Here is a 19,671-nt window from a genome sequence, read left to right as displayed (position 1 = left end):
TCCATTTTAGTGGTGAAACAACTGCGCTCAGGCCACAAAACCATTCAGCAAGAGACATCAAGTTGAGGTTCAACCCTGTCTGATCCTGTTCTTCCCGGGGTTTAGGGAAGTGTGCTTGCGAGCCTGTCTCCACGCAGGAAGCCTGCACCTTCTGCCCTGAGGGGTCTCCACCGCCCGGTCCCGCCCCCTCGTCCAGCCTGGCACAACGCCTGGCCCACAGCAGGTTTCTGGTGAGGGCGCGGGTCTCGGTTCAGGGAGGCCCTCAGCAAGGGCCTCAGTTTCCCCATCTCTGAAATGGGAATGGCGGCAGAGACCTCGCAAGGCTGCGACCAGGCTTTCTGGAGCAGCAGAGGGCATGCCAAGCTCTACATCGTCGCTGCCGCCGCCCTCTCCCATCGCGGGGTTCCCGCGCGGTCCCCGCCCGAGCCGGGGTGCGGCGCCGGCGCCCCATTGTTCAGGAGGGCGGGGACGCTCCCCAGTGGTGATTCCACCCCCCGGTCGTGCTCGCAGCCCGGTGGAGCAGATGACTAGGCCCGGCGTCTGCCGCGCGGGGAGCATCCTTTGTCTGCTCCGCGGCGCCCAGTGCCCGAGGCCCGCGCCCCTCTCTTTGGGCAGACAAAGCCGGGGCCGCCGCGAGCCCGGCGGGCTAGAGCTGGGCTCGCACCACCCTACTCCCGCCTCACGGACCGCCCCCTCCCCTGAACGTCCTCTGACTGGCCCACGGGGCTACAAAGAGGCCGGGAAGCGGGAGGATCACGTGGGCGACCCTGGCCTCTCATTGGTTAGACGCGGCTGCCAATCGAGGAGGGCGGGCGGTCCGCGCTCGGTCCGGTCGCTCCCTCCGCGCTGGGGCCCGCCCGCGGGGCCGGCCGCCTGTCAGAGGGAGGTGGCGATGGTGCGCCGGGTGGCGGCGGCGGTTGCGGAGGCTTCCTCGGTCGGATTGCAGCGAGGAGAAGATGACTGACCAACCGACTGGCTGAATGAATGAATGGCGGAGCCGAGCGCGCCATGAGGAGCCTGCCGAGCCTGGGCGGCCTCGCCCTGTTGTGCTGCGCTGCCGCCGCCGCCGCCGCCGCCTCGGCCGCCTCGGCCGCCTCGGCGGGGAATGTCACCGGTAGCGGCGGGGCCGCGGGGCAGGTGGACGCGTCGCCGGGCCCCGGGTTGCAGGGCGAGCCCAGCCACTCCTTCCCTAGGGCGACGGCTCCCACGGCCCAGGCCCCGAGGACTGGGCCCCCGCGCGCCACCGTCCACCGACCCCTGGCTGCGACTTCTCCAGCCCAGTCCCCAGAGACCACCCCTCCTCGGGCGACGGCTGGACCCGCTTCCACCACCTTTCAGGCGCCGCTCGGCCCCTCGCTGACCACCCCTCCGGCGGCGGAACGCACTTCGACCACCTCTCAGGCGCCGACCAGACCCGAGCCGACCACCTTTTCGACGACCACTGGCCCGGCGCCGACCACCCCTGTAGCGACCACCGTACCGGCGCCCACGACTCCTCGGACCCCCACCCCCGATCTCCCCAGCAGCAGCAGCAGCAGCAGCAGCAACAGCAGCAGCAGCGTCCTCCCCACCCCACCTGCCACCGAGGCCCCCTCTTCGCCTCCTCCAGGTGAGTCCGGCTCTCCCTCTCGGGCAGGACCCGTCCTCACCCCAGCCCCGGGATCTAGGGTTGGGCTCTTGCCTATAATTTATCGTTTGTTGCCCCAAAGACTCCCCAGATTCCGGCTCCCGAGGGAGGATCCCAGGTCCAGCTAGTCCCCATCCCGCCCCCGATCAATCTGGAAAGTCTTTTGTCCCCCGTGGGCTGCGCTCCCTCGGGAGGGGGTGGCTGCTGGGTGGAAGGCATCTCATCTTCTTCCCAACAGGGCTTTCTGGCCTTTTTCAGAGACCCAGAATGGGCGCAAACTTTTGGGTTGGGTTCGCGCACCCAGTCTTTGCCTGGGTTATCTGGGGAAGTTTGAAAGCCCGCATAGTACCTCCTTCAACCAGTGGGTCAAAAGCTGAGGGTAAGGAATTCCTCCCAAAGCTCCAGTTTCCCTGTTCGTTTCTTCTTGTTTATGTAAATATCAGATGTCTGTGTATGACAGGTGGAAGAGAGGTAGTGAGAGGATTTTGTTTACAAACAGTAGTATGGACCACTCGAGGGCAAAAAATAAAAACAAGGCATTGTAATCCATGTTGTCCCTGCAAATAAGTGGATTCAGTAGGTCATTTGGGACAGGTGTGTATCTAGGCTGAGCACATTTACAAATTAGGTTAAATCTCTTCCTCGCACCATTTTTTTCTTCCACAATTATAAGGTTAACATGTTTGGACAAATACACAATTTAAGCAAGGATGCCTGTTTTTGTCTCCTTAAGCCAGGATGTTCAACTTTGCTGATGCTGATAAATGCCAATTTCTGTTTGAGCCTACGTAGAAAAAGGCTTTTCTTGCTGAAGTCTTCAAGCAAAGTTAGAGACAACTCGTATTCTTTCCCCGTTTAAATCTTAAGTGGGCCTAGAACTAAAACAAAACAAAACAAAACAAAAGCCTACCTTGTCAAGATGTTTGGACAAAAGTTTCTGAATTGTGTTGCTTTGAGTTGGGGTGGAGATTTGTCCAAATCCTTTGTCTAGCTGGGTCTCTGACCTAAATCTTAAGCTTAGTGATTTACTGTGGAGTCAGGTATGGACTTTGGACTATAATTGAGTGTGTAGAGAATTTTCCCACGTGGTTATGAGCCTTAATACAGTCTTGAGCTTGGCAATGACATAAGTAGGATTATTCACCCATAAAAAGCCAAGCGTGCATCTCTTCCAGCTTCAAGGAGTGCATTAGCTAGCTAGGTTTTACCTGTAACCCCTTTTGGCTTTCATATAGAGAGACTGACATATTACTGAGAGACTGGAAGCACAGTGGTTGAGAGTATGGACTCTGGAGTTTATTCTTAGGTTTGAATCCTAGCTCTTCCCCCTGTTAGCTGTGTAAGCTTAGGCGGCTCACCGAAGCTCTTTGGACTCAGTTTCTTTGATTGTGAAATGAAGATAATATTATAGTAGTACTTACCTCATAAGGTTGCTGTGAAGACTTTTTTTGTTTTTGTTTTTGTTTTTTGAGGCAGGGTCTGGCTCTGTTGCCCAGGCTAAAGTGCAGTGGCGCAATCTTGGCTCACTGCAACCTCTGCCTCCCAGGCTTAAGCGATCCTCCCACCTCAGCTTCCTGAGCAGCTGAGACTACAGGCGTGGGTCACCACACCCAGCTAATTTTTTGTATTTTTCGTAGAGATGAGGGCTCACTATATTGCCCAGGCTAGTCTTGAATTCCTGAACTCAAGCAATCCTCCTGCCTTGGCCTCCCAAAGTGCTAGGATTTCAGGCATGCTTCACTGCACCAGGCCTGCTGGGAAGATTAAATAAGTTAACACTTACCGTGCTTACAACAGTTCCTAGTGTAGAATAAGCACCGTGTGTGTTAGCTATGCTTATGACCAGGCCTGTGGGGTGTGTGTGTGTGTGTGTGTGTATAGAAAGCATTTGAGAAAACTAGTAGGGACTTGTGATGATTTTTATTTGTTTTAGTAAAATATAATAGAAAAAGAATGAATTAGATTCTCTGGAGTTTTAAGCATACAGTAGCATTTAAGTAGAAAGATCACTTACTTTGGTTAGTATCTGATAAATAAATCTGTGTAATTCATGTTATTTTACTTTTACTATTTTTGTGTTGTTATTTTTCAACCACAAAGGTAACCCCTACTGGCAAAAAAATATAAACAACCAGAAGTCCACAAAGGAAAAAGGGAAAGTCACTCCTTCACTGCCTCCTAGTTTCAGTCAGTCCCTAGAGGTTACTACTGTTAGCAATTTGTCAGATCTTTTTTCAGCTGTTTTTGCTGGGCATATATGAACATACACACAGGGTATTTAAAAATAGATTTTAAAAAATCAAAATGGAATAATTCTATACATGTTTTGCAACTTATGGTATTCACTTAACTATGTATCATGGACTTTTTAAAAAAAGTCAGTATCTAGGGTCTACTTTATTCTTTTTAATAGTTGCATTTTCCAGGGTAAGAATGTATCATAATTTATTTAACCAAGCCCTTATTTATGGACACTTAGATTGCTTCTAGGCTTCACTTTAAAAAGCAGAGAGGAAGCAGCACAGAGTATTTCTGTTAAGTCCATCATCTATTTACTATATTCTCTAATACTTTCACTGGAGTTGCTTAGAATCCAATTCAATTTAAACTGCAGTAAAGCTGGATTGAATAATATTTGTCATCTGAACTGTTGTTCAAGGCTTTTAGTAATTTTCATGAACTAACATTATACTTATGTCTGTGGTGGTCTTTGGGTGAAAAAATTTTAGAAGGATGTCCAATTTCGATAACTTTCCTGTGTTTTAAATATTAAGTAGTTTGTACTTCTGTGTGAATTCACACTAGATTGCCAGTATCTAGTTCTCAGCAGCTAAACTGACTTTACAGTGATCTGATCAGGTATGGAGCGTGGGCTCCAGTCTACTTTAAACAGAAAACATATCTCTTTGGCAGAAGGAAAACTTATAATTGAATTTGAGACAACTGGTTTGGCTTGCGAAGCTGAATTCCCTGGCATTTGAGAAGATGGTTGTATAGTATTTTTTAATTTCAACGTTCCTATAAGAACTAAGTGCCATTGATAATATATTATTTGATTGAATAGGTCTTATAGATACTTTCTGAATTAATAATAATTTCTTTCATGGAGATCTAGCTGAAAGCTCTTGCCTGCCCCTCAGTGAGGGCCCTTTTTTGTTTACAGGGACACTGATCTGCAAACTGAAACTAATTGCCCAGCAAGCAGGCACTTTTTCTCCCACAAACCCAGCAAAACATTCAGCTGATTGGTTGGCTGGGTAGGACTTTTTTTTTTTTTTTTTTGAGACGAGTTTCGCTCTTGTTGCCCAGGCTGGAGTGCAATGGCGCTACCTCGGCTCACCACAACCTCCACCTCCTGGGTTCAAGCGATTCTCCTCAGTCTTCCGAGTGGCTGGGATTACAGGCATGCGCCACCGTGCCCAGCTAATTTTGTGTTTTTAGTAGAGACAGTGTTTCTCCATGTTGGTCAGGCTGGTCTCGGACTCCCGACCTTAGGTGATCTGCCTACCTTGGCCTCCCAAAGTACTGTAATTACAGGTGTGAGCCACCATGCCTGGCCCTGGGTAGGACATTTTAAGCAGGGTGAAGAGAGATGCTGTGGTACCAGAAGTAATAATAATCAGTAAGACACTAAGGTAATGATAAATGTTTGATTTTTTTTGTTTGTTTGTTTTTTTGAAACGGAGTTTCGCTCTTGTTGCCCAGGCTAGATTGGCTCACTGCAACCTCCGCCTCCCGGGTTCAAGCGATTCTCTTGCCTCAGCTTCCCGAGTAGCTGGGATTACAGGTGCACACCACCATGCCTGGCTAATTTTTGTATTTTTAGTAGAGATGGTGTTTTACCACGTTGGCCAGGCTGGTCTCGAACTTCTGACCTCAGGTAATCCGCCCACCGTGGCCTCCCAAAGTGCTGGGATTATAGGCGTGAGCCGCCGCATGCTGGCGCAAATGTTTGATTTTAAAAATTATGGACCCTTAGGGGTAGACAGGACTTTAAATGCCACTACCTCCTAATGTTGCTCTACATTTGAAGAAATATTTCCATAGGCTTAGCTGAAATTTTTTCTTTTAGTTAACTGATTGATCTGGCTCTGCCCTTTGGGGCCATGCAGAAAAAGTTGGCTGTCTCTGTGCCATGACAGCTCTTACAGGTTAGGGGACAGGGATCATGATCCCTCTCTGTCTTGGCTAAATAACTTCAGCTCCTTCAACTGATCTTTATGTGACATGGTTTCAAATTTTCTTACTATCTTGGTTACTTCTCTTCTAGTTTTTTTTTTGTTTTTTTGTGTTTTTTTGAGATGGAGTTCCACTCTGTTGCCCAGGCTGGAATGCAGTGGCACCATCTCAGCCCACTGCAACCTCTGCCTCATGGTTTCAGGCAATTCTGCCTCAGCCTCCTGCCTAGCTGGAATTATGGTGCATGCCACCACACCCTGCTACTTTTCGTATCTTTAGTAGAGACGGGGTTTCACCATGTTGGCCAGTCTGGTCTCGAACTCCTGACCTCAAGTGATCCACCCGCTTCAGCCTCCGAAAGTGCTGGGATTACAGGCATGAGCCACTGTGCCTGCCCCTCTTCTAGTCTTTTTCAGTCTTTCTGTGTCTCTACCAAAATGTGAAACAGAGCTGAACATAATACTCCAGATGTGCTCTAACCAGCTTGTAGCAGAGAGGGCAGTTGCCTCATTCCTTCTGGACGGGTTACTGATGTTGATGCGGTTAGTTCCTAATCACAGTAGCTATTTGGCAGCCGCATTATGTTTTTGACTCATTGAGCCCATTAAGGTTGCTAAGGTCTATTAAAATTTATTTATTTTTAAATGTGTGCTAGGTGAGTCTTCTTTCATTCTGGACTTGGAAATTCGTATAATTTTCTGAAGTATAATCTGAGACATTTACTAAATTTATAAGATTGATTGTGTTAAATTCAATTATCCTTTTAGATCCCAAGTTTGTCAGTGTACTCCACCCAGTTTATTTGCATTTACCTACAGTGTGTTCCTATAGACAGAGTCTACGGACAAGTTAGGGCAGATTATTCTTACCTCATAGGGCAGAGTAAATTTACAGATGATAAAACAATTTGGAAGGTAAAGGATAATAATTTAGATTAGTTTTAAAGGGTCTCTTTCAGCTCTAAAGTTCTGTGATGATTTGGTCTGCATGATTCAAGGCATATTTATGTCCCCCAAAGAACCTTAATTATTTATTTGTTATCTAAGTGATGAGAATAGACTTTAAGCAAGCACTAGAATTTAGAACTTGAAAACTCTGACTAACATGACATATAAACAAAATATTACAGATGGATTATATATTTTTGTTTGTTTTGTTTTTGGAGACGGAGTTTTGCTCTGTCGCCAGGCTGGAGTGCAGTGGCGCCATCTCGGATCACTACAACCTCCACCTCCCCGGTTCAAGTGATTCTCCTGCCTCAACCTCCTGAGTAACTGGGACTACAGGCGCACGCTGCCACGCCCAGCTAATTTATTTTTTTTTTTTTGTATTTTAGTAGAAACAGGGTTTCACCATGTTGCCCAGGCTGGTCTCGAACTCCTGACCTCAGGCAATCTGCCCACCTCGGCCTCCCAAAGTGCTAGGATTACAGGCATGAGCTACCATGCCCAGCCTGTTTTTTTTTTTTTTTTTTTTTTTTTTTTTTTCAGACGGAGTCTCAGTTGCCCAGGCTGGAGTGCAGTGGCACCATCTTGGCTCACTGCAACCTCCACCTCCCAGGTTCAAGCAATTCTCCTGCTTCAGCCTCCCAAGTAGCTGGGACTACAGGCATGCGCCACCATACCCAGCTAACTTTCTTGTATTTTTAGTAGAGATGGGGTTTCACCATGTTGGTCAGGCTGGTCTTGAACTCCTGACCTCAAATGATCTGCCTGCCTCAGCTTCCCAAAGTGCTGGGATTACAGGTGTGAACCACTACGCCCAGCCCAGATGGATTATATTTGAAAAGAACATCCTGGGAATATAGGACCCTCCCAACCGTACTGGAAAATGTTTTTGTCATCCTAATATTCTCTAATACTAGATTCAGGATCTTTTTTTTTTTTTTTTTTTTTGAGACAGAGTCTCGCTCTGTCGCCCAGGCTGGAGTGCAGTGGCGCAATCTCTGCTCACTGCAAGCTCCGCCTCCCGGGTTCACGCCATTCTCCTGCCTCAGCCTCTCTGAGTAGCTGGGACTACAGGCGCCCGCCACCACGCCTGGCTAATTTTTTTTGTATTTTTTAGTAGAGACGGGGTTTCACCGTGGTCTCGATCTCCTGACCTCGTGATCCGCCCGCCTCGGCCTCCCAAACTGCTGGGATTACAAGCGTGAGCCACCGCGCCCGGCCAGATTCAGGATCTTACTTACTCGTGTTTCTTTAAGAAGATGCCATTTATTTTAAGGAAATACAAACTGTCTGGGCTTCAAAGTTAATATAGACCCCACAGTCTTTTATCTAAAACCTCTGGGTTGGATGTGTTTCAGAATTTAGGTTTTTTCATTTTTTCATAAATACATTCCAGTGAATTGGGGGCAGTATCCTGTAATCAAACACATTAAGATATCTGCAGCAAAATGCACGTATCTTTACAGTGAGTGTGATAAATAAAGACTTTCAGTAGCCTTTGCTCAGGTCAGGTTTTATTTGCATTTGTTCAGGTCAGGTTTTGTTGCCAAATGTATTCAGGGTAGGTCAGATATTTGCCAACAAGTGAGTTATAGGAAAATTTGTAGTTTCACAGCTTCTGGTATTGAGCATCAGATTTGAGGGATTGTGGACTACTATAATAGTAATTACAAACACACTTACTATGTTCCTGGCACTGTTCTATGTGCCTTATATATATTAAGTCATTTAATCTCCAAAACAGGAACTACTAAGTTAGTTACTATTATTATCCTCATTTTATAGATAAGGAAATTGAGTTCCATAGAAGCCCAGCTCTGGCAGAACCTACATTCAAACCTAGTGGGTCTGGCTCCAGAATCCATATTATTGGCATTTAAAGAAATACAGCTACCTAGAAGAGTAGGAAACCATTTTGCTAAAAATAATTGGTCCTTGGATACTAATCTGGGAAAATTTCTACTCTTCCTTGGCGTTTACTGTCTTCATTCCACTGTGTGCTATGCATTCATTTCCCCGAATTTTCTTTCCTTCTTTCTGGTTTTTTTTTTTTTTCTTTTGAGACAGAGTCTCACTCTGTCTCCCAGGCTGGAGTGCGGCGACACAATCACGGCTCACTGCAGCCTCAACCTCCTGGGCTCAAATGATTCTCTCACCTCAATCTCCAGAGTAGCTGGGACTACAGGTGTGCACCACCACGCCTAGCTGGTTTTTGTATTTTTAGTAGAGTTGGGATTTTGCCATGTTGCCCAGGCTAGTCTCGAACTCCTGAACTCAAGTAATCCACCCACCTTGGCCTTCCAAAGTACTGGGATTACAGGTGTGAGCCACCACGCCCAGCCACCTCCCTGAATTTTCTGTTTGACAATGTTTTACAATTGTTATATTAAATTTTAGCTCTTATTGTTTCATTAATTAGGTTCTAAGTTTCTCTGTGATGGAGAGATTTGTTCATATTTTTTGTGGGGCCAGGCCCAAGGACATCTAAATTTATCATACCTTATGCCTGGCCTAAGTGCCTAGGTTTCTGTAGAAATTCCTTAGTCTGATTAGTTTCTGGAGCAGCATAAACTCCAGAACATTAGTTTCAAATCTTCTGAATTATGTCCCCAGGAAGCCTTCTGGCTAGTTGAAAATTTACACATTGAAATAATCTAGGTCTTTTTAACTTGATTTTTAAAAAAGACCCCTAAAATTTAAGTGTGCATAACTTTTCATCTTAGCATTTCTATACGTATGTATTAACTTCCAGACATTCTGGCACCCTTATAAAAAGAATAGAAGAAAAGTATTGCAGTGCTGTTTTTACTGATGAGTAAATTATGGGTGGAGAGAATTCTGCTCTAGGGTACTTAATAGATCAGAAGAAAATAAAAATGTAAGACCTTGTTTAGCTGACAGTGTTAGATGATATTTTAAGTTATAAATAGCTTTAATCCTTGCTTTTTCGTTTATCTTGATTTTTGCGTGTTTTTTTTAGATGTGATATAAAAATCCTTATTAGTAATGTTGACATTATATTACAGGGACCTCTTCTGTGATCACTTAGTCTTTTTTTCAAGTACACATTTTGATTTATCTGTTTTTCACTAGAAATGACTATCCTGACTGCCCCGGTAACTTTAAAGGAGGATTTCTAAAAATGTGATGAAGAAGATAAAGATTATGTCTAGATACCTAGGTTTGAATCATAGTAAAGGTTTACTAAAAATATTTATCCTTTTAGATGTATCTGTGTGAGTACATCTGATAAATTTGTATCAAAATAATCTCTCTAATAATGCCACTGTTCTACAGAGAATTATTTTCAGAAAAAAATCTTTCCCTATTATTTTGTCTTCATTGAAAAATAAACCTTTCTTCCATTCTCCTTGCTCATTTTTTTCAATTTAAAACCTTCTATGTGTTCCTCTCACTTGTATCTTTTATTTTTTAGCCCCAGCCATTCTTTCCATGATCTTTAAGGAACAAAATTACCCTCTCTGTTTAACAGTTTACCACTTCGTCCTCCTTCAGTGCTTCCTCAAAGCTTAATTCTTCCAAGACGTCTTTCTAGATGAACAAAAAGTCCTTAAAGATGTGTTAGTGTCAACACGCATGGCGTTGAACAGTTTGCAGTGAGAACAAAATCTGTCTTTCTCTGTGACTTTCGCTTTTTTCCTATTGATTTGTTTTTGGTCTATTTAATTTAGATTATGAAGCCTTCTTAATATGAAAATGTCATCCTTTATACAATATTCAGAACATGGTATTCTCTCTTTTTGAAAAAAAATGGAGAAAAGATTTTCTTTTTCCACTGGGGTCTTCTTTATTATCCAACTTACGCCCCACCTACCCCCTGCAACCTTCTTCTGAGGAGCAATAAAGAAAAAACTTTCATAACAGAAGTTATCTGGCTCTAAAAAAAATCAAGAACTTTGAATAAGTAGCAAACTTATTTTCCTATTTATGAATAACATGAGCTGTTTTTGTTGGCAGGTGGTTTTGAGATGCATACCAGTATAATTAATTTGGTTAAGAAACAAATGTTTGATCTTTTGAATGGCGGAATTTCCCCATTAGAAATATAATTAAAGTTAATAGTGAACAGAGTGCTTTTAATATTAACAACAAGTGTGCAGTGCATTATGGCTTACAAGGTGCTCTTAGAATGTCTAAGACCTTGCAATTCACATTTTGTTGATTTCTGCATATTATATGAATGAAAAAGGCTTATGTCCTCTGATCAATATTGGTGAATATTGATCAAACCTTTATAGGTTTTGTTGGGTTTCAGATTTGATATTTTGTATTTTAAACCATTGTCTTTTAAGTTTATTTTGTTAAGTGTAAATCTTGTCTTGTTTAGCTGCCCATATTTATATGATGAATAAATGGTATTTGGAGAAGAGGACTGCTTGCTTTATATTTTCTTTCCTAGACACTATACAGGGCTGAATGTTGTGGAAAGAGCCCAGAAGTAACTGAAAGTAAATGCTGATGGAGATAACAAGGTGAATTACAGAACTTGACTGTGAGGGCTCATGTGAATTTCATTTCTTTTTTTTCTTTTTTCTTTTTTTTTTTTTTTGAGACACAGTCTTGCTCTGTCGCCCAGGCTGGGATGCAGTGGCGCCATCTCAGTTCACTGCAACCTCTGCCTCGTAGGTTCTAGCAATTCTCCTGCCTCAGCCTCCCGAGTAGCTGGGATTACAGGTGCCTGCCACCATGCCCAGCTAATTTTTGTATTTTTAGAAGAGGTGGGGTTTTGCCATGTTGGCCAGGTTGGTCTTGAACTTCTGACCTCAAGTGATCCGCCCGCCTTGGCCTCCCAAAGTGCTGGCATTACAGGTGTGAGCCACTGCGCCCGACCTGAATTTCATTTCTTCGTATTGAAATATTTACTTCCTTCCTAGTGTAAGAATCTCTTTGGAATTATCTTTTTTTTTTTTTGAGATAGAGTCTCACTCTGTCTCCCAGGCTGGAGTGCAGTGGTGCCATCTCGGCTCACTGCAACCTCTGCCTCTTAGGTTGAAGTGATTCTCCTGCCTCAGCCTCCCAAGTAGCTGGGATTACAGGTACCCACCACCACACCCAGCTAATTTTTGTATTTTTAGTAGAGACGGGGTTTCACCATATTTGTTAGGCTGGTCTCAAACTCCTGACCTTAGGTGATCCACCCGTCTCGGCCTCCCAAAGTGCTGGGATTACAGGCATGAGCCACTGCGCCTGGCCCAGAAACTCTTTGGAATTATGTTAACCTGCTATTTCAGTTGTACTGCTTCAAATCACTGTTTTAATAGCAAAGAGAGTTAACACTCTTACCTCTCATTTTTAATCTGATATTTAACACTTTGGCAGGGAAGGTAACTAATGTTAACTGAGCACATATTATCTGCCTGATTACCTATAAGGATTTTTTTACTTACATCATGTCATTTAATTCTTAAACAATGCAGTAGTTAAATCTTATTAACCTTACTTTATGACTGGCAAACACTGGGATTCAGAAAGTTAAAGTAGTTTGCTCAAGCCTGTCAGGGTTACAGACTCCATGAGGGCAGGACTTCTGTTTGTTTTGTTCACAGTTATACCTCTGCGGTCCAGCCCAGATAGATTCTTAATGAATATTTAGCGATTGAATTAGTGAAAAAGAAGGAACAGTTTGTAGGTATACTAGACGTGCAGTGTATTCTTGAGGAAAATAATGTAATGATGCCTTTTTCTTTAGTTAGAAATGAACGTTTCTCTCACTCATAGTAATATGAGGAATAGTTTGAGAACCTGCTTAGGACAAGTGGAACTCCTTGAGATCTAGCTTATTATGTTAATGATTCATTTTTTTGTTATGTAACATTTCCCCCCGTATTTTTCTTAAAGGAAGAACAACAATGGACAAATGAACATTTGATGACTTTTGTAGAAAGGGTAGCTAAGTTGCAAAAGCTGAGCACTTGTCTGTAAGATGTGGGATCCTAAGTTCTTTCATTAGTTCTTTTACTAGTTCTCTGTCTAGTAAAAGCAAGTAGTTCTATCTGTTAAATGAGTTAAACTAGATTTGTGATTTTTAAACAGTATTATTTGGGGACCCAGGGTTCCTCAGATGTGTTTGGGAGCCATTATAGGAACTGGAGAGGCCAACAGGTCTACTTCTGGACCTTTCACACCCAATCCTCACCTCTCACCTCCACATCAGCTGTTCTTTCATTTGGCTTATATTTTGGATTTGTCCTTTCAGTAAAGATTTTTGAAAGAGGAATTCTCCTACTCTAACATTTTATGATAAAGAAATTTGGTAATTTATGAACTTACATTAAAATGTTTACATTATATTAAGCAGCAATATACATATGAGGAGAGAAATATACCAAAATATTAATTTGTTAAACCTAAGTAATGGGATTATGGGTAATTTTAATTACCTTCTTTGTGTTTTTCTGAATTTTTTAAGTTTTTTCATGACTATATCCAATTCTAATTTTATAGTCTTAAAAATAAATGAATAACATTTAAAAATGAATAAAAAGTTCTGATAAGCTTGGTAAGTCTTTACTTATATAAGATCAAGTCAGATGATATTACCCAGGGCCACTTAACTATAATTTCTGTCATTGACTAAGCAAGTTTGATCTATATCAGGGTATTTGTTTAGTCTAAGTGAGTCAGGGTTTTGAATAAAGGAGACTATTCCTGCGGCCTGACAAATCTTGAACATACAGTAGGAATGACATATCTAAGATTTGGTACCTTTAGGCAAAATTTAACTGAGATCTTCAGCAGAGGCTGAAAATTGAGAGCTGGCTCTTTCTCCATTTCATTTTGTCTAGGTAATTTTTTTAATTAATTAATTTTTTTTTTTTTAGAGACAGAGTCTTGCTCTGTCGCCCAGGCTGGAGTGCAGTGGCGTGATCTTGGCTTGCTGCAAGCTCCACCTCCCGGGTTCACGCTATTCTCCTGCCTCAAACTCCCGAGTAGCTGGGACTACAGGCGCCCGCCACCACACCCGGCTAATTTTTGTATTTTTAGTAGAGACGAGGTTTCAGCGTATTAGCCCGGATGGTCTCGATCTCCTGACCTCGTGATCCGCCCACCTCGGCCTCCCAAAGTGCTGGGATTACAGGAGTGAGCCACTGCTCCCCACTTTGTCTAGGTAATTTAAAGCATTCACTTTAACATTACCTAAAGTAGCTTATTGAAATAGATCTTCCTTAGATTGTGCAAAATTTGAATTCATGGCATTGTTCATAGTCTTTATCAATACATTTGATTATTTCTTCTTTAAAGTTACTGAGCCCCCAAAAGTTGGGTTTCAATCTGTCCATATGTTTTCCAATTAGATCAGACAGGATTGCTGTTATACTGGTAATATAACAGCTGTTCTATATGATACCTTGCCAGGGAGACAGTTAAGCATTAAGGGAAGGGAAAATTTATTCATTTGGAAAAAGGAATGCATTCTGCCTAGTCACAGGGAGTAAGATAAGGAGTAGGAATGTTGCCAACCTGGCTGGAGAATGTTAAATAACCTTTATTTACTAAATTTTAGACCCTTTAGATAACTGAGTCTGAAAACTTATTTCAGTCTTACATGCTTCCAAGAAACTGGCATATTATCACAGATCTTATTAGATTTTTATCATTTATTTTTAATAATCTGTGCTTTCACTTGATATATGTGAGCAAAAAGAAGAGATGAGAAGTAGTAGCATTGTTAACTACAAGGAGGATATCATATTTCCTACTCCTTTTTAATTTTGGAATTTTTTTTTTTCTTTTTTTTGAGACAGGGTCACACTCTGTCACCCAGCCTGGAGTGCAGTGGCGTGATTGTGGCTCACTGTAGCCTTGACCTCCTGGGTTCAAGTGATCCTCTCACCTCAGCTCCCAGGTAGCTGGGACTACAGGCGTGTACCACCATGCCCAGCTAATTTTTTTTAAACATTAATTTTTTTTTTTTTTTGTAGAGACAGGATTTCACCACGTTGCCCATGCTGGTCTCGAATTCCTGGGCTCAAGTGATCTGCCCACCTCAGCCTCCCAAGTGTTGAGTTTACAGGCGTGAGCCACCGTGCCTGGCCTGGAAACGGTCTTTAAAGATGAAATTTCTTAAAACCAAACACCGCATGTTCTCACTCATAGGTGGGAATTGAACAATGAGAACTCATGGACACAGGAAGGGGAACATCACACTCCGGGGACTGTTGTGGGGTGGGGGGAGGGGGAAGGGACAGCATTAGGAGATATACCCAATGCTAAATGACGAGTTAATGGGTGCAGCAAAACAACACGGCACATGGATACATATGTAACAAACCTGCACATTGTGCACATGTACCCTAAAACCTAAAGTATAATAATAAAATTTAAAAAAAAAGATGAAATTTCTTTAAAAATATTCTAGGAAAAGTTTAGATGTTATTCACTCTGAAGGAAATTGGATAACTTGAATAGGTTTTTAGATTCTCTTAAGTCCTATTAATCATTGTAGGGATTGGGAAGGGTTATTGGAAATAATGGGGGGAAAGGACTTGCATTCCAATATATTTATCCTGTTGTGTTTGTTTATTGAGTCTTGATGAGAGGAAGGCATTGGGCTTTTTCTGCTGTAGATTTTTCATGTGATTTTATATTTATTGTAATGCTACAGTGTGTTTTATCAGTTCTATATAAATAGCACTAACAGTATAGTCCCACCATCTATTGATGTTGTGTGAGTTATTGAATAGTTATAAAAGTGTACCAAAAACCCAAAGCAATCTAGTTGTTGGGTATTATTATACTGAATTGTTGGTGTATTGCCTGCAAACCTATCCTGTTCAACTGGTTTTAGTTTTTAAGTTAGTTTGTTGCTTCAACTTGTCCACAAAGGCAGGGCTGGATGATCCAGCTAATCAGTGGAATCGAAGTCAGAAGAACTAAATTCTAGTCTTTCTATTCACTTTTTGAGTTATTGAGCACATTTTTTGATGACTCTATGACTTAGTTTCCCAGACTATAAAATGAAACTTCCAGTCACCAAAGGTTTTTGAGAAGTAACACATGTAAACTACTTTGGGCTTTCTCAGACATAAAGGCTTTAATATTCTTTCCAAATTACATGGTTTATATTAGCTTATAATGTAATGTGACCAAGATAGCTTTGATTAAACACAACAAAGAAATAAACACATGCATTTATATATGGCTTCTTTACACAAAATATATTTTTATGTTATTTTGTAGTTGACATATTTGTATAATTTAACAATTAAGGTATTTTCCAAAAGTTTGGGGTCCTTTAGTATTATTTTTCTTCCCCACTACCTTGAGAAAACAAAATAATCTTTATCTCATATTAAACTCACAACATACATAAGTTGTGCTTTATGTAATATTATTTTTGGTTGATCTGTTTAGAATGGATTCTACTTACTTTTTTTTTTTTTTTTTTTTTGAGAAACAAGGTCTCACTCTTTCAACGAGGTTGGAGTGCACTAGTGTGATTGTAGCTCACTGCAGCCTCGAACTCCTGGGCTCAGGTGATCCTCCCATATCAGCCTCCTGAGTAGTTGGGACTACAGGCATGTGCCACCATGCTCAGCTAATTTAAAAAAAAATTGTAGGCACGGGGTCTCGCTTTATTGCCCAGGCTGATATTAAACTCCTGGCTTCAAGCAGTCTTCCTCTGCAGCCTCACAAAGTGTTGGCATTACAGGTGTGAGCCACTGCACCTGGCCAGTTTTTTTTACAATTATAAAAATTATCTATGTTCATTTTCTACAATGTTTATTGTAGAAAATGAAAAATAGAGAAAAAAGCTGTCCCATAAAGCTTTTTTGAAATCACTGATTGAGTTTAATATTTTATTACTGCATATATTGCTTCATTTCTCACGATAATAAATGAGATCACTTGCTTGTTATGTAAACAGAGGTGCAAGTAGGATTTAACACTCTTCTGAAGACCAATATAAGACAGATCAAAATGTGAAAAAATTCACCACATTTAAATTATTTGTCATGTCACCAAAAAGAACGTAAATCTATTTTGATCTAAGACCACATATGATGCTTACTTGAGACTTGGTACTCCTTGGCAGAATCAAGTCAGTGACTGTTTTTCTTGTGTCTGCTCCAGCACAAACATGATTTGTCTTTGGTTCACGTGGCCCCTGAAAGCCCAAAGCAGCCTGGAACAAAGCCAGGCATTTGGTATTTTTCAATACTGTGGTGAGAGAAGACAAGGTGCCCATCTGCCTGGCTTGTACATTGCCAAAAGGCCTAGGTGCTACCCTAAAGAATATGCCAGAGAATGACTCTGGCCTTTAGGAAACTGGTAATATTACTCTTCTCTGAATTTTGAACTTTGAAATCCAAGCAGTAATGAATCATAGTGTTATTGAGAGGATTAAATTGATCAATGCATGTAAAACCCTTAATTCAGCAGTGCTTAACAATCAGCACATACATTAATAATCAGCACATAGTAAACACTCAAAACAGTTTTTGAAAAACAGGAATTTTTCAAAGACAGCAGTGAGAACTTTGTTAATTTTAGATTAATTAATTTACCAACTTCCGTCATATAATCCGTAGACTGGTAACACATTGGTAATCAGAAAGGCTTGCATATTGTCACTGATCAACTCTCTAATAGGTGGTTCTAAGGTGCAGGGTTGGAATAATATGCTTGAGGCAAAGGCTACCTCCTATCCTTCCAGAATGGCCCAGGTCAAGCTAGAATTATCCTGTGTCACGTTGCCAGATACAACAGTAATGGTACTGCTCAGAACTGGACTAAATAGAAGACATTTTAAAAAGGCAAATGCAAAGATGGAAATCCCCAAAACAGCCATTGTCCAGTTCTGGTGGGTATATACTCCTTGGGATCTTATGTAGGCCCTAGCTACAAATGACCTAGTAAAGTAAAAATAAAATTGGGCTCATAGAAAGATGTGACCACTCTATTTTATGTTGGTAGCACATTGATATACACCTATTATAACCTATTATAACTTATACTTTCTAACATTACATAGTTGCATACAGGTGCAAGTCACATAATCTTCCTGGGCTTCTATACTATCTTCTGTAACGTGAGTATAACAGTAATCTACCAAATAGGGTTCTTGGGTGTTGGGCCTGGAATTCAAAACTAGCCCTCTGACTCAAATCTGTGCCCTTTTTTTCCTTTGATTAAACTGTGCTGCATTGCCAAAGCAGATGGGAGTAGCAGAAAATGAAATAAAGCATTTAGTAGTTACAGAGCACATTTTGGGTTCTGTTTTTTTTCACCTCCCCTATTCTCCCCCAGCAAACTCATACATTTTCTGTCTCAGCACTGGTTCTGAGATGTACACAGTGATCCGGGTTTGCTTTCAGTAGCTACTGTGAAAATCAAAATTAGATCAAAGAGTGTTTCTTGAAGGCAGATATGGGTGTGGAGTGGAGGTTGGGAGAGGAGATAATGGTGGAAATTAAATGAGGGTAAGCAGGTAGAAAAGCATGGCAAATGTAAAGCAGAACTGAATAGTAACTATGTGATTGTCTATTCAGCACAAAGAGGATCGGTGCTAACAAGAGACAATGTAATGCTTATTAGCATTTAGCAAGTAATACCACATACTGTGAAATGGTAGTATTGATTGTTTTTGACTTGACAATAAAACCTTTCATCTTTAACTTAATATGGACTCTAGACCAAGATGCTAATGCATAACAATATTTTGTAAAAAAAAAAAAAAAAAAATAACAGGTGACGTTTGATTATATAAAAGTCATAGAATAGGCTGGGCATGGTAGCTCACGCCTGTAATCCCAGCACTTTGGGAGGCTGAGAGGGCCAGATCACTTGAGCCCAGGAGTCTGAGACCCGTCTGGGCAACATGATGAAAACTCTTCTCTACAAAAAATGCAAAAACTAGCTGGGTATAGTGGCTTGTGCCTGTAGTCCCAGCTACTTGGGAACCTGAGGTGGGAGGATTGCTTGTGCCCAAGAGGCAGAGGTTGCAGTGAGCCAAGATCATCCCACTGTACTCCAGCCTGGGCGACAGAGCGAGACCCTGTCTCCAAAAAAAGAAAGAAAGGTCATAGAATATCAGACTTGCAAATGTGATTCATACTCTGCCAGTCATTTTAGGGTGCATTCCCCTTCCTTATTTTGTAAGCTTCCCTCCTTACTCAAAGGTTAGTTATATCTCAGATCAGAGGAAGGAGCAGCTGTTATTCAACTATAGATCCAACTAGGTTCTAATATGTTTTCCAACTAGATTCTAATCTAGTTGGAAAACATATTGACAGATGATATGCAAAATTTTGGAGGATTTATGTGTATTAGAAAGAATGAAATAGCTTCCGTTTGTATGGTATCTGTACTGAACAATGACAATATTACATCCTACAGGTACATAAGTACAGTGGTCAGATCATACTATACAACTATAGATGTGGAGAATACATATATAAAGTAAAACCTAATCATATTTGCCTAATCATTTAATATACTATTTATGTTTCACTATAATTCTCCTATTATTCACTATTAAAGTGAGCCCAGCCCATACAGTTCAAGTTCTTTGGTATGATTTAAAACTCCAAGATGTCTGCCATCCTCATTTCTTGTACTCTTCCCCTTGTGCTTTAAACTCTAGCAGACTCAAATGGCTTATATTTTCCTTCAAATACTATGCTTATTTTTATTATCACTATTAATAAAGCAATCATCTGTGAAGGTCTTACTCTTTGTCAGATACTAAGAGCGTTAAATGAATTTCCATGACCTCATTTAATTATCAAAAGAACCTAATAAAAAATTTGTATTATTATCCCCACTCTACCAAGCAGGAATTGAGGTTTTGAGAGTTTAAATACACAAAGCAGGGTTTCATAGCTAGTACAATGTAGAAACTTGATTCAAATTCAGATCTGTTTAGCTTTAGAGCTGCCTCTCCTAATCACTAAG

General features: G+C 41.6%; 1 protein-coding gene across 1 annotated transcript in view; it reads left to right on the top strand.

Annotated features, from left to right (window-relative positions):
• Positions 1-864: 864 nt before the first annotated feature.
• Positions 865-19,671, top strand: part of MEGF9 (multiple EGF like domains 9) — a 115,581-nt gene continuing 96,774 nt past the window's right edge. The window contains exon 1 of the mRNA XM_003264062.4: positions 865-1,609. Coding sequence (XP_003264110.2) covers positions 985-1,609 — 625 coding nt within the window. The 5' untranslated portion in view covers positions 865-984. The remainder of the gene's footprint in view (positions 1,610-19,671) is intronic.

This window comes from Nomascus leucogenys, chromosome 8 (assembly GCF_006542625.1).
Source record: "Nomascus leucogenys isolate Asia chromosome 8, Asia_NLE_v1, whole genome shotgun sequence".
NCBI lineage: Eukaryota > Metazoa > Chordata > Mammalia > Primates > Hylobatidae > Nomascus > Nomascus leucogenys.
Note: the sequence above shows the minus strand (reverse complement) of the source record. Positions and strands in the feature narration are given on the sequence as shown.